The following is a 16,073-nucleotide window of genomic DNA, read 5'->3' as shown; positions in this document are numbered from 1 at the left end:
GGCATTTTTAGCAGTTCAAATTAAAAACATTTTGAGAGCAAAAGGGGACTCAGAGAGACCAAGAGTTACATTTAGTTGTCTCCCCAGTTCAAGTTCGGCTCCCTCTACCCCTAACCCTCCTCCCCATCACCCTAAAAGCAAGCCCGGGATTCTGAAGGGTGCAGCTCGCCCTTCCAGCCAGGCGCAGGGGATTCAGTCGTCCCCTGGCCCCCTTCGGAATTCCCCGTCCCCCCGCCCTAAGAGTCCTGGCCAGACTCCTAGGGACTCCTCATCTTCTCCTGGTTCCCCAGTTCCCGTCCCGAAATCCCCAGTTTTTAGACCCCCATGTTCACAGTCCCCGGTTGTTAGCTCCCCAAGTTCAGGCTCCCCAGTTGCTAAGTCCCCAGTTTATCCCCGGTTGCCTCCAATGACTCAAAATGGCTCCCAGGGAGCCCAAGATGGAGGCGACCACATGGCTGAGTTGGCGGGAAAACCCCCTTCTTCTTCCCAGAACCCCTTTCTACAGAGTCCCAACCCCTTCCTGCCACTCAGCCACTCCCATAGTCCCGCCTTTCTGTCCTGCCCCTTTCCTAGTCCCTCCTCCTTCCCAAACCCCTCCTCCGTACCTCCCACTCCTCCTCCCACTTACCCACCCATTTCTCCTCCCCCGTTTCCCACCATGGCTCCTCCCCTGAGACCTCCCATGACTCCACCCCCTGTCGCTCCGCCTCCTGTCAGTCAACATGTTCTACCTCCTGACTCCGCCTCCTGGGAGGGTCCTTCAACATCGGACCTCCCTCCCCAGGTTCCCAGCCACGCCCCTGCCTCCCTCACTTCCGGTTCCCACGCTCCCCCTTCCGGTTCCCACGGTCTGGAGTCCGGGGGGGGGGGGGGTCGGGAACCAGGGACTGGGGCCTGCTGCCATACCATCGGCAGCCCCGGTCGTTTACCACCCTGAGGGGGACGGTGGGGTGCGCAGGCAGTGGGTCCCCCTTAACCATACTCAAATCAAAGAGCTGGTCAAGGCCCAAAAAGACTATGGCCGGGACAATGAGTACTTCCGGGGAGTGTTGCAGGCGACACTCTCCGAGGCCGATGTCACCCCCTATGACATCCGGCGCCTCTTCACATGCCTGCTCAATCCTACCGAGCGGGCGATGTGGGAGGCCGCCTGGAAGAGGGGAGTGACAGAAGCTCTCCCGGGCCTGTGGGGTCAACCCCATACTGGGGTGGACCTCATGGGAAATGTTCTGGCTATTGACCAGCTCTTGGGGACCGGGAACTGGGAGGATGGGCACTCGCAGGCGAGTACCCTACCCCAGGAGGCGCTCCGGGTGACGGCCCGTGCGGCCGAGAAAGCGTTCCTAGCGCTGCCAGGGGCGGCCCCCTCCCTCTCATTTTCAAAGATCTTCCAGGGCGCAGAAGAGCCATTCCTCGACTTCGTTGAGAAGTTGAGGAGAGCTGTCGAGCAGCAGGTGGCCGACGAAGGTGCCCGGGAACACATCATCAGGGAGGTGGCGTCCTCCAACTGCAACACCGCGTGTAGAGACGCCATCCTTAGCCTCCCGGTGCACCCGGCCCCCTCGCTGCATGACCTGCTCGAGGTCTGCGCCCGGAAGGTCCACATTATACCAGCTAGAGAGGGAGAGAGGAGAAGACCACCACCACCCCGAGTCAGCGCCGCAGAGGAGACACCGGGAGACGCTTTCGCCGGAGCCGCTAGCCGTCAACCTACCCCTGGAGCTACCGCTGCCACCGCACCTTGCCATCTGTGCGGCCAGCTTGGGCACTGGATGCCAGACTGCCCGTTGCGGCGGGAATTTTACGAGTTTAAGAGAGCTAGGGGACAGAGGGGGACACTCCCGCCAAAAAACTAAAAGCGGAGCGCAGTGCCCCCCTGCGCCAAGACATAAATAAGGCGGGGAATGTAACAACGCGCAGGGAAGGGAGGAATCAGGGACCGCTGCCCGCAAAATCGGACATTCTTTTACCGGACGTGACCTTTTCTAATACATTTCAAGCTAAGCCAATCCTAACCACCTTTTCTGCTTTTGGACCTTTCAGGTTGCAGCTTTCGGAGTCGCTACACCTTCAGAACTCCGACTTTCACCTCGTCGCTGTGAACCCGGAATGCCCAGGTAACTGGGGACGGATCAGATGTAAGTACGTCGTGGTCGGCGACACCAAGCACACACCACTGGCAGTGAACATCATCCCGGGTCTCCTGCCATCGGACCCGGAGATGTTCGCTGTCGGGCTGCATTGTGTCCAACCCCCCGTTTTCCTACCCAAAGGGCAGGTGATTGCGCAAGCAATCCCTGTCCCTGAAATGACTTGGGCCATTGGTCATCCACCACCTGACCAAAATCTTACAGTAGCATGGGCCCAAGTCTTGGGGCAAGAGAGACCACACCTCAGTTGTTATATTTCAAAAGGGGGAGAAGGCAAGCCGCTCAAAGGCTTGTTGGACACAGGGGCAGATGTGACGATCATTCCCTCTCGGGAATGGCCGTCACATTGGGAGTTGCAAAACGCGCCAAGACACATCGGCGGTGTGGGGGGTTTACAATTGGCTAAACAATCGAAGAGCATCGTGCAAATTACGGGGCCGGATGGGCAATTGGCATCAGTGCGCCCGTTCATTTTAGATTACACGGAGCCCTTGTTGGGGAGAGACCTCTTGGCCCAATGGGGAGCCCGAATTGACCTCCCAGTGGCTCCCCAGGTTTTTCAGGCAGCGGTCACTGATGAGCGCCCTACCTGGAAGCTGAATTGGAGATCAGATAAACCAGTACAGGTAGTACAGTGGCCGCTCAACAAACAAAAATTGGCGGCGCTCAACGAGCTCGTAAAGGAGCAGTTACTTAAGGGCAATCTGGTGGAGACCACGTCCCCGTGGAACTCCCCAGTCTTTGTCATCAAAAAGCCCAACAAGGATAAGTGGCGGCTCCTTCACGACCTCCGCCAAATTAATAATATTATAGAAGACATGGGGCCTCTCCAACCAGGGATGCCGTCCCCAACGATGCTCCCCCAAAATTGGAATTTGGCAGTTGTAGATATTAAAGATTGCTTCTTCCAAATTCCCCTACACCCAGATGATGCCCCGCGTTTTGCGTTCACGGTTCCTGCCATCAACCGTGAGTCCCCAGGCAAGCGCTACCATTGGCGGGTTCTTCCACAAGGCATGAAGAACAGCCCGGTGATCTGCCAATGGTACGTCGCTTCCCTGCTGTCCCCAATTCGCGCAGCCACAAAAGATGCAATTATATACCATTATATGGACGATATCTTGGTGTGTGCCCCGACCACAGACCTACTTGCACACGTGCTTGACCTGACAATCAATGCATTGGTTGCTGCAGGATTTGAGCTCCAGCATGAAAAGATTCAAAGGATGCCACCCTGGAAGTACCTGGGTCTTGAGATAACCAGGCGGACCATTGTTCCCCAAAAATTGGCTATTAAAACAAACATAAAAAACCTAGCGGATGTCCACCAGCTGTGTGGGTCCTTGAATTGGGTGAGGCCTTGGCTGGGTATACCAACTGAAGACCTGGCCCCCCTTTTCAATTTATTGAAAGGGGGAGAGGAGCTTAGTTCTCCGAGGTCCCTCACCCCAGAGGCCCAAGCTGCTCTGGAGAAAATCCAAAAGTCCATCTCGGCCAGGCAGGCCCACAGATGTCACCCGGGCCTGCCATTCAAATTTGTTATTTTAGGAAAACTGCCGCACCTCCACGGGGTGATCTTTCAATGGGACAATGACAGCAAAGGCAAGGACCGGGGCTTAAGGGATCCCCTCTTGATCATAGAGTGGGTATTCCTTAGCCATCACAGGTCCAAAAGGATGACGCGGCCCGCCGAGCTGGTGGCGGAGCTGATCAGAAAAGCTAGATCAAGGATCAGGGAGCTGGCAGGTGTCGATTTTGAGTGCATTCACATCCCTCTGAAATTCGAATCGGGCCAACTAAAACAAAAAATGCTTGACCATCTCCTGGAAACCAACGAAATGTTGCAGCTAGCTTTGGATAGTTACACCGGCCGGATTGCAGTTGATCGACCGGCCCATAAATTGTTTAACCAAGAATTTACTTTATCTACAAAATCTGTTCAGAGCAGAACCCCTTTGAAGGCTCTGACCATTTTCACGGACGCGTCTGGAGCATCCCACAAGTCGGTAATGACTTGGAGGGATCCTCAAACTCGGAGGTGGGAGGCCGATGTCACTGAAGTAGAGGGCTCGCCTCAAGTTGCCGAGTTAGACGCAGTCGTCAGGGCTTTCGGGAGGTTCTCTGAACCATTCAATTTAGTTACTGATTCGGCTTACGTCGCCGGTGTGGTATCCAGAGCTGAAAATGCTATCTTGCAGGAGGTGGCAAACATCCCTTTATACAACTTGCTCTCCAAACTTGTTTATCTAGTCTCCCACCGAGAGCAACCGTTTTATGTGATGCACGTCAGGTTGCACACTGACTTGCCGGGGTTCATAGCGGAGGGCAACAGGCGTGCTGACGCCCTTGCCGCTCCTGTTCAAGCCGCCCCGCTTCCTGATCTCTTTGGTCAAGCGAAGATCAGCCACCAGCGTTTCCATCAAAATGCGCCTGGTCTGGTTCGGCAATTCCATCTCACGCGCGAACAGGCCAAGGCCATTGTGGCCACATGTCCCCACTGCCAGTCCCACCAGCTCCCGACCATCCCTCTTGGAGCGAACCCCCGAGGCCTATCCAGCTGCGAGGTGTGGCAGATGGATGTCACACATTGTCCTTCCTTTGGCCGTCTTAAATATGTTCATGTGTCAGTGGATACTTTCTCCGGCGCAGTTTATGCCTCCGCCCACACAGGGGAAAAGGCGGCGGATTGTGAGAAGCATTTGCTTCAAGCATTCGCTGTCTTGGGCATCCCGAAGGTTCTTAAAACTGACAATGGCCCAGCGTACAAATCCAGGGAGCTGCGAAGCTTCCTGCAGCAATGGGGAATAGAGCATAAGACCGGCATCCCCTATTCCCCGACAGGCCAAGCCGTGGTGGAGAGGACCCACCAGAGCCTAAAAAGAGTTTTAGAGCAACAACGCTCGGCTGTGAAGGTGGAGTCCCCCCACATCCGTCTCGCACGGGCACTTTTCACGATCAATTTCTTAAATTGTTCGTTCGAAAATTTAAATCCGCCCATAGTGCGACATTTCGGGAAGCACGAGCAGCTGCAACCCAGGGCCAGGCCTCCTGTCCTCATTAGGGATCCGGAGACCTGGAAAACGGAAGGGCCCTTTGATCTCGTGACCTGGGGAAGGGGGTACGCTTGCGTGTCCACTCCCTCGGGTCCGAAATGGATTCCATCTAAATGGGTGAAGCCTTTCCGCCCTGAGAGGGGCCCGAAACCAGAAAAGGTGAACCAGGTCAGTGAAGCTTGTTGGCGGCGGCGGCGGAAGCCATAGGAAAGGGGCCACCCTTAATCTGTATCCCCCCTGCCTTGGGCAGAACCAAGTTTAAGTTTTTCTTACGTCTCTCCTTATTGTTTGTTTTAGTTACTTTCACCTCAACATGGATCTGGCCCATCATTCCATCATCTTGACAGTCGTCCTCATGTGGTCAACCATGCCATCGGCAGACCCGTGGATCATCCCCCAGCCAAAGGCCAACGTGTGGCGAACCCTCGCGAACGCCCTCGGCCAAGAGCACATTTGTCTCAACTTAGCATCAGCAGAGGACCCCATGTCGACCTGCCTCGTGGGGATCCCTCTCCCTCCCGTTCAAATCCCCTATCCCATTGGTCCTCCCCTTATTGCTTTAGCAGCCAAACCCGTCCCCTCGTCAGTTGACCCCAGGTTCGTGTGGCGGGACGCAATTAAGAACTTAGCCCCCATGAGCACCGAACCGTCCCAACTTGAGTTGCTCGGCTCCGCCACCGCCTCCTTTTGTCTCCAGTTTGTTTATTCTCCCTCCCCCGGGGACAAACGGTTTGAACACATGAGGCAGTTCAAGGAAGAATACACTGCCAGCTTGTGGTGCAATTCAACTTTTCACATCTATTACCCATCCACGTACGCTGGGCAGCCGCTGTCTCTACCCCGGGGGATCTTTTTCATTTGCGGGGACCGAGCATGGGCAGGCATCCCCTCTCGTCTAGTCGGAGGCCCTTGTACCATTGGGCGACTGACGCTGCTCACACCCAACAATACGCAAATTCAAGATTGGAGAGTAAAGAGAGCGCAATCTAATTCGACCCGTACTAAAAGAGATCTCAAAGATCTCGACCCAGATTGCGACTCTGAAATTATTCATTGGTCCAAACCTAAAAGTGTGGCTGTCACCCTGTTTTTACCGTGGGTGTCCATCGCCAAGTCTCTAGGTGAATTGGCCCACCTAGAGTGTTGGGTGGCGAAGCAAGCCAATTTAACGTCAGCTACGCTGTCGGACCTCCTAGCAGACGAGGAAACTACGAGGAAGGCGACCCTCCAAAATAGGGCAGCGATCGATTTCTTGCTGCTATTACATAATCATCATTGTGAGGAGTTTGAGGGCCTCTGCTGTATGAACTTGACATCACGGGCCGAGGACGCGAGGGTATCGATCGCCAAGATGAGAGGCCTAGTGCAAGAGGTCAAGCACCAAACATCGGACTGGCTGGGGGACCTGTTCCAAGGATGGGGACTGTCGGGCTGGGCAAGCTCCATTCTGAAGACTGTTTTTACTATCCTTTTAGTTTTATTTGTCGTCTTGATAGCCTGCTCTATTATCTGGGGGCTGGTAAAGAGACTCATTGCACAAGCCATCAGTGCCCCTGCGATCCGCCATGCGGAAGTCCAAAGACAGATGGACAAAGACTGGGACTCCGCTTCCTCGGAGCATTCTGTTTCTCAGGACTTCCGTCCAGACTCCTGTGATGTAGAGCAGACCCAGACCTCGGTTTAATTGCCGTTCTTTTTCTTTTTAAACAAAAAAGGGGGAGATGTTGTGGTTTGTTCGATGTTTGTTCAGTTTCCCCCCCCCGTTAATGTGTTAGTGGTTCTGCCCAAGTTCCAGTTTCTGTCAATCACAGTTCTCCTCCCACGTTTTCTATGGTTCCCCCAATGTATCCTGTTTGTCCCCTCCTCTGGCTACCTGCCCATCACCCGGCACCCCTGCCCCTTTTTCCAGAAGCTTCTGGCCGGGGTGTTGGGTGATTGGTTCAGGGGCCAAGGCCCCACCCGCAACCTTCTCCAGTTGGTTGTTTATGTTTGTCAGTCTTCAATGTATCTTTTGTACCCCTCTTCTGATTTGTTGTTCCTGGCTCCACCCATTCCCTATAAAACCTGAGGCATTTCCCTGCCTCAGGGCTCAGACTTCAGCTCCCCGACCCGGCACCACCCCTTCCAATAAAACCTTCCTTCCCACGAAGATCTGAGTCGCCCTTTCTTCCACGCCTGCAGCCTCGGAGTCTTCCCACCTGCGACCAACTGCCCTCAAGCCTAACATCGCTTGGGCACAGGGCCTGGACTTCGAGTCTGGGCAGTGCCCTATTGGCTGGAGACCGGCTGGACTCCTCTCCTAGCCTGGGCATTTCACTCATTTCCTGGCCGCTGCTCCAGTAAGACAACTTTGTTTACCTAAAAGCAGCATAATCAGGGCACTGAGTGAACTTCATTCTGGATGATCAAATCTACACACATCTACTTTGTTTTCAGAGAAATAAAGTATTTAGTCATATGTGGTATGGCACTTTTCCAAATTATAATTCAGTAATTTATTCTGTTCCTTCTCAAGCTTACCTAGAGATGCTTGATTTAGCTCAAAGACAAGGCCACATATTGCACAGCTGTGGGATCAAATTATGTTTGACACATTAGTGGGAATTACAGATTTTCTTGATGTGAAACTGCATGACAAAGACAATTCAGAATCTTTTAGGTGTTCTGTCATCAACAGCGGTTTGCTGGTGTTTCCTGTTGAGTCAGATCCTTCTAGTTTTTCTGATGGGACTTTCGAATGAAGGGGAGGGAAGCAGAATGATTTCCACTGATAATGGACATTTTAGGGGAAAAAATAAAATAAAAAAAAAAAAACCAAAACAAAACAAAAAAAAAAAAAAAAAAAAACACCAGCTGGGGTTAAGAGAATATTAAAAACCCCAAAACTTCTCAGCCTGCTGACCTTGCAAACCTGATGCTGGGTTCACTGCAAACTGAGAAGCTACAAGGTTGTAACAGGGGAAGGAAGGCTCCTTAGGGACCATAACCTGAGATCCCAGCTCAGAGGTCAGGCTTTGCTGGTCAGGAGGATGTGGGAGACACAGACAAGTGCTGCAGCCAGAGTCCAGCAGCAGTACAGGAGCACCAGTGTCACAGACATCTTTTATGAAAAATCCTTTCCTTAGGATTTTTTTCTTCTGCGAAGCTGAGAGGCCTCAGGAACAAAATGTAAACAATGGTTATCTGCTGCTGTGGAATGCAACAGGCGGATCTTTGATTGGTCTCATGTGGTTGTTTCTAATTAATGGCCAATCACAGTCCAGCTGTCTCAGACTCTCTGTCCAAGATAAAAGCCTTTGTTTTTCATTCCTTCTTTTTCTATTCTTAGCTAGCCTTCTGATGAAATCCTTTCTTCTATTCTTTTAGTATAGTTTTAATATAATATATATCATAAAATAATATATATTTTCAGCCTTCTGAAACATGGAGTCAGATCCTTGTCTCTTCCCTCATCCTCAGACTCTTGTGAAGACTGTTACACACCAGCCCCTGAGCACTCTGTGTCCACGGAGCTGTGTCTTCTGCCAGGAAGGGAAATGAGAGCTCTGACACCTGATGGATGGATGGATGATTTGGGATGCCTCTCTGAACCTCTCACCTCGAAGAGCCTGATGTAAGAGCAGAGCTGTATGTCCTTCTGAGTGTTTGCTGATGCTCCACACCCAGGCCTGTTTCCAGCCATAGGGGTCCTAGCAGCCTGGTGCCTTTGATGGCAGCAGTGGCAGGTGGAAAAGTTTGGGCCTACCTACCCAAAAAGGATGCAAGTTTTGTAGTGCCTGTCCCTGAACCTGTCCAGAAGTATTATCTGGATGTGTTAGGGAAAATAATCTACTTCCCTTATGCCTGCACTCAGACCATAAACCTAGAGCTCTAGCTGTCAAATATCATTTGTAAATAGTGATCTTTTGAGGGGCAAAAATTGGTCCAAGATCTAGTATTAAAAAAATTTTAGCTAACTCAACCCCAAGCAGTACAGTTCTCCAAAACCAGAATGAAGTTTTTGCTGGAGAAAGCCTTCCCTTTAGAGCCTCTAAGCCTTCCCTTTAGAGCCCTTTCCAAAACCACAGATGCAAAGTAATGCTAAACAAGCTATAGCATTGAAGTCACCTGTATGGAAATGCTGCCTTGTTCTGAGATCAACTTCTGGTGTGGTTTAGTGCAGGTATGGCCCCAACTGAAGAACTCTAACACATGTGCCCCATTGTCTAATATGTCCCCATCCAACTGTATGCAAATGACTGAAGGTCAGAGGAGGAAAAATATTAAGTCTAGTTTTCATTCTTTTCTATCAGACTGCAAATTCTTTGGGTCAGGACTGACTTGTTCTGCACTGGGTGGGCAGTACCTTGATCTAGGGAGACCCCAATCTCTTAGTCTCCAAACTTGTCTCTAGCACAACTAATCATTAATATTACTTCAATGTAAAAGTGACATCTTTCTGAATTACTTAGCTTTTCAGAAACAGACAGGAACACCACTAGTTTATGTTTTGCTATGTTTGAAAGCATGCAATTAGACACGGATCTTACAAACATAAACAAACACTCCCATCCAACCTCCTTGTTTCTAAAAAACCCCAGGTTTGTTTAGACAAGGGATTGATAATCCAGTTTGAACACAGGTATCTGAATGCTGTGACAGCTTCTTCATAATGCTCAGCTTATGGTACATTAAACTTTAAAGCAAGATAAACTCCTGCTTTCATTTTATCAAACATCTACCCAGACAGCAAAAAGAAAGACACAAAGCAATGTTTGCAGCTACAGCCAAGCATGGGATATCCAACTCAGCATATGTTTGAAATGAAAATGAACAATATGTTGCATAGATATACTACTGTATATTTCAATTGAGAATATCACTGGGATTTGTAAATGTTAAACTCATTCTTCCCTTAAGAATTTGGTTTTATTTCATGCCTAAAAAAAGCCCCTGAGATTCACAGAGATTAGGCAAATAGAGACAGCAGTGCTTGCAACTGAGAAAGAAAGTGCTCTTAAAAGAAACTGCTCTGATAATCAGTTTGGGTGGAAGAAATCACAGGGGAGGACACAGACAAGACATTTTTTAAGAGTGCTAAGTGTTGTGCCACTGGTATTACTGAACTTTGGTAGTTAGCCATATTATGCCTTTTCGTGGTCAATAAAGCAGCAACCTGCCTATCACTATGATGATGTAGCAACAGACATCCAAGAATCCATGATAAGAAATCTGCAAGAAACTTTTACCTACAGAGAATAAGAAGCAAGAATGGGGAGGGTAGCAGATGACTAAATCCTTCAGGAATGGGGGATAGCAAAGAGGATTGAGCAGCCTCTTAATTTAACAGACTACCAAAAAAACAACTTCCCATTCAAATCCAAATAGACTATGTACCCAAAAAGCTTCACAGGTCTTTCTAATCCCAACATTTTATCAACTACCTTGCAAAGCCTCTCCTTAGAGCTGACTTAAGGTCATGCAGAAGACAAACACTGAGAGGTTATAGTTGCTTCCACTGATTTAAAATTGACACATTACACTACAAGCATCACCTTCATATTACACTGAGGACAACACATGAGAAATCAGAGATGTGCTATTACATGATTTGCTATAAAGAGTTATTATGTTCATTGTACCATAAACAACAGCCTAAAAATTATCAAATCATCCAAGTTTCTAAGAATTGTATAGAGGAGATTAAAGTCTTTAGAGAACTTGTTTCTAAGACTTCTAAAGAAAAACCTGTATCTTCCCTATAAGTTAATTTTTATGCAGCTGCAGCCTCTGCTCCCCTTCCCAATCAACCCTTTCTTCTCTCCCTCTTTCATATGACCTCACCATACCCAAAAATGTGAAGAGATTGGTCTTATCACAGTTTAGCAAGATACCACCTGCCAGCTGAACTGTGACAAATCCCAGCTGGCCTTACAATGCCCACACTCAGAGAGACTGAGGCTGAGCTGATGGACAGCAGCTCAAGGCTGTTGTTTAAACCACTGAGTACCCCCATCCACAAAAACTGTGCTGAGGAAAGAGCTCAATAAGATGAGTGTTGCCATGACCACATTCCTATTCTAGTGTGCATCAGATCTTTTTACTCTCTCCTCTACCTGCAACTGCCTTCTGTTGAGCCTTGCTATGCCTTTTACAGCCAACAAGGTGGACAAACTGCCTGTTCTTTGTACTCACACAACAGTTGACACAACGTGACCCCAATCAATCATAGGCTACGACCACAACAAAATTTACAACAGCAAATAATCATTCCTCCCTTTCCTCAGGACTGCCCTTCGGAAGAGACACAATCCTGGAGAAAAAAGCTTAAAAAAGAACAATTCAGTAGTTATTAAAAAATTAGGAAAAGGCTTATAAAGAAAACCTCAAAGGAGCCTTCAGAGTTATTACTTTATTATTACTATTGCCATACACAACACTCATGTTTTCTAACTCCTAGAAGAGCCCATAATCAGGTATGCAACATGATTGTAATAAAAACATTTTCTAGAATTAGAGACCTGCATTTCTATTAGCAACCATTTTACACACTGTTTAAATAATTCCTTGAACCCAAGGTTTCAGTCATGAATAAAGGAAGATGTGAGGATGCATTGAGTTTTACTGATTTGTTTAAACACACAGGGAGTACAAAAAATTTCAACAAAATAGACTCAAATTAGAAAGTTGACAAGTTTGAACTACTACCACACTTGCATACGTGCTTCAAGACTTTAACCTTACAGGATCAGGCATTGCACTTTACTGAGATACATAGATGTGAACAGCTCAGCCCTTTGAAAGGCAAACCTACCAACAGCCCATAGCTTATTTCATTGCAAGCTTAATAATCACCAGCTTCCCATTGGAAGAGTGATCTATGGGCACCTGTATTTAATAAGCTACTTAAAAATAAACTTGAATCTGTAGATCAACAAGATTGGTTAGTTGTAACCATTTAGAAGTATAAAACACTTTTCCTATATAAAACTTGTGCTGCCTTTTCTTGATGCTTTCACAGAACTCACCTTCAGCCAGGAAAGCAGACACACTGAATGGGCTGTCTCTACTGTTAGACAATTTCCCACCTCACTGCTAAGTTGAACTTTTTGAAACTTTTATGGTAGGCCCTCAATTCAGCAGTAACTGACCACAGCCATGAGTCTGGTTTAACTCTGCAATTAGAGCTAGCTTTGTTAATGGCAAGACCAAATGTGCACTAAACCACCATGTCTTAACTTCAAGGGGAGGAACAGCCTTTCCTAAACTGAACCAGAAAATGAGGCCCTGGGCAAACACACACCAGACAGTGCCTGAGATTTACAAGGAGCAGTTCCGGGTCTTTGGAGATCTCGGCACATCCGGACATGAGCTATGGGGAAGTATCAGGCTATTTCAAATGATTCACAAGTGGCCAGACCTCACCAGCTAATCTGCTGCTTTTCTGAACTGTGGATGTGCCTCTGTCCTCCCTCTCTCCCTCTGAAGCTCCCAGAGATGTCACAGGTCTGCAGCTAAACAGCATGGTCTTAATGATCTAGAGCTACCGTTCTTTTTCCCAATGAAATTCAGAGGATGTAGGACTTGGATGTTTGCAATTATTTGGGCAGATCTTGTTAAGAAAGCAGGCTCACCCACCTATTTGATGCAGCAACACATGTCAGATATAGATATGACTCTTTTTAGTCTCTCTAGACCCTCCCTGAACACAGAAGGAAGTTGAACAAAGCTCAACAGGGTGAAAGAATGACAAAATATATGCAAAGAGATCTGTCATTTACATTGCTACAACAATTGTGCTAAACTCATAGTGCCATTGCTATTCTCTGCCTGATTAGCTTTGGATTTTTGGTGGATTTTTTTTTCCTTCAACAGTCCCTGAAACCTTTTCTTGAACACTCATACAATTGAGAAAAACCCCATTATTTTACTGGAAGGCAGGATTTGAAGATAAATGCAAGTGAAAAGTCAGAAAAGCACTCCCAGTTCAGCTAATATAATTTCTGAAAGAAATTATCAGGACAGGGGGAGGGTTGTTTTTTTTTTCATTTCAGCACAGCTCACTGCATTGCCTACTGTGCTAACCATTACAGCTGCTGTTATTCTGATTTGTGTCTACTAGTCAGTGTGGAAAGAACAAGAGAGGAAATTCAAGCAGCAGTTTAAGTGTCTGTACACTTAAGCCAAAAAACCAGTGTGTGCAGCACAGTAGAGAGAAGAGGTCCAACAAGTATTTGGTTTCTTTTTGACCTGGACTAATGTTCCTGCTACCCAAAGAAATTAATAAGAAACCAACAAATAAGTTCTTAACTTAGAAGATAATTTTTGTTAGCAGTTGGTAAAGCACTTACAAGACAATATTGCAAGGAGAGAATTCTCTAAAAGCACAGTGAGTTTTGTGAGTATTTATTGCACTCTCTGCTTCCAAACCAACTCCCCCTCCATTTCCCTCCTAGGAAATTACCTTCCAGTTTCCCCTCATGGATAAGACCCTACAGATGCTGCGTTTCAGCAGGGTTTGTGTCTGATGTGTAACCCATCTGACTGCTCTCACTTACCAATACAGCAGGACCAGGAGGACTGCCAGCAGTGCCAGGGTGGCTGTGGTACTGCTCATTTCTGGGGAGGCAAGTGCCAGAAGATCTACAGGCTCCATCTTCCTCCACTACAGCTGCAGCCTTGGGTGCTATGTGCAGGGGAAAGCCTCCACAAGGGCTGATAAAGCCTTCCACAGCTAAAGGAATGACATCTGTAACAAAACAGGAACTGAGAGAGCAAAAACATGTCATCACAAACGGCAAGCCTTCCCTCTTCTCATCAACTGCACACTCTGAGACAGACCTCCAAGGTTCCCTGAATGGCAGAATGTAGCAATTTCCCCCTTCCCACTCTTGTTGACTGTCATGCTAGTAAATATTTACATACCCACTGCTTGAGACATCAGCCTTGCTGAATGGGTTTTTAGACCTCAAGTATGGGAATCTGGGAAATGTGTGGGGAAAATAAATGGGGAAGACAGCCTGACCATTTCACAGATCATGGAAGAAAAATAAAAAGGCACTTGAGGGGTGTCCTGACATACAAACAGTGGAGTTCTCTAAAGTAATTAAAATAGAGCATTTTTGCAATATGAAATTTCATTAGCTAATTTCCAAGCTGGTTATACCTTGTAAGGATGGAACAAAGTAAACTTTAAATTACCACAACTAAAAGGAGAAATTAGAGGAAAGCTGGTCTAATGTGACTTCTAGAATGCATATAAAGAAAGACCAAATGAGCAGAAAACCCCAGGTTTTTGGGGGTAGTACCAGATCCATAAGTCAGCATCTGCCACACTGGTGAGTCCACACAGACAGCACTGTTTGGCTGTATCATCTCAACTTCACAAGGGCTACAGCAAATTTTCCTGGCTCAGTGCACTGTCTCCCTTGGAGGCATCACTAACCAGGCTCTCCACAGATACGTTGGCTACCCCTACAAATAGTTGTATTTCTAGTATCAGGTTTAACACCAATATGGTCAAATCTGCTATCTCTGCACTATGGCACAGTCAGGCTGCCACAGCCCCATGAACAACCTGCACACAACCATCAAGTTTTGGCTGCAGTTCTGGAAGTGGTTTGTTCACTGTATATGAATTCTTCAGCTTTCTTCCATATTTTCCTACCTGCAAACCTCAAGCCTGCTTTAAGCATCTGATCCAGTCCAATTAGAAAGGTAAACCAAAGAACATACCTTGAAGCACTTCTACAGGAGAAGTCCACCAACCTGTTACACACCAAAGTAACCAAATTCCATGAGCAAAAAAATCTTCAGGACAACAACATCAGAAGCAGCAGCCTGCATGTAAACACCTCTGCCCATGATGAAATTCCCTGAACTGTCCAGTATTGTTTGTTACTTAAGAAACTATAAATTCTCATATATGTGCTTTGGAGTTTCCACCCATCCTAAAAAACCTATTTGAAAGATAAGAAAATCAATGCTATACAAAAATTTGGTTTGTGAATCATATGGTAACCTTGAGAACCAGAAATTCTGTACAATCTGATTTTCCTAACATACCTGATGAAGAGTGGTTTCTTCTCTGACTACCGCAAGACAATAGCTTAGATTTAATGTGCGAGGCTTCTCCAATATCACTGTATTACACTTCCTGCTTTTATCAGAGGAGTTAATAATATAGGTATCAAAAAAGTAAAGTCTTTAACACAATGGAGTTTAATTTTAAGAAGATTTGGCTCTACTCAAAGTGAATCACAGCTATTTTGGTTCTTCATGCTTCACAACTGCATTAATTCCCTTCCAGCCTGAGATCCTTACAGAATAAGTAGAAGGTGTTAACCAGCTCATCAGCTCCACAGAATTGGGAGGAAGCTCACAAAAAAACCCTGCTGCAGGTATTAACAACTCCACTGCTATTCTAGGTCAATAACAGCTCTGCTGGTTTGCTGCTGCTGCTGCTGGAAAGTTCTGCAAGAACAACTCCAACAAGATTTAACACCACTGACACAAGGAATTAATCAGTGGGCACAGCTAATCCCAATAACAACCAATCCTGTGGGTCTTTCAGAAAAAGAAAAAAAATCAAACATTGATATGCATCAAAGTCTTTTCTAAAAGACTTTTCTTCTTCTCTTCTCTTCTTTCTTTTCCAAAAGATTTGTCTTTTCTTCTACCACAAGGGAAGAAGGCAAGAAACAATATTCCAATTTTACTTTATTTGGCTTTTTAATGACAGACATTTTTCTGCATATAGAGGACAGATGTTCTCTTATTAAAATCAACTGCATGACTCCTATCAGCACACACGGGTCAAGTAGAGACCTCACCTGATTTTTAAGGAGCACTGGAGTCTTTTCCCAGTCACACTGAGAGACAGGAGGTATGA

At 47.2% G+C, this 16,073-nt stretch overlaps 1 protein-coding gene across 1 annotated transcript in view; it reads right to left on the bottom strand.

Moving 5' to 3' along the window:
* The window catches only part of TBXAS1 (thromboxane A synthase 1), a 237,014-nt gene extending 223,176 nt beyond the window's left edge, over nt 1-13,838 (bottom strand). The window contains exon 1 of the mRNA XM_036401669.1: nt 13,741-13,838. Coding sequence (XP_036257562.1) covers nt 13,741-13,838 — 98 coding nt within the window. The remainder of the gene's footprint in view (nt 1-13,740) is intronic.
* Nucleotides 13,839-16,073: the final 2,235 nt, after the last annotated feature.

The sequence above is a fragment of the Molothrus ater genome, chromosome 5, assembly GCF_012460135.2.
Source record: "Molothrus ater isolate BHLD 08-10-18 breed brown headed cowbird chromosome 5, BPBGC_Mater_1.1, whole genome shotgun sequence".
NCBI lineage: Eukaryota > Metazoa > Chordata > Aves > Passeriformes > Icteridae > Molothrus > Molothrus ater.
Note: the sequence above shows the minus strand (reverse complement) of the source record. Positions and strands in the feature narration are given on the sequence as shown.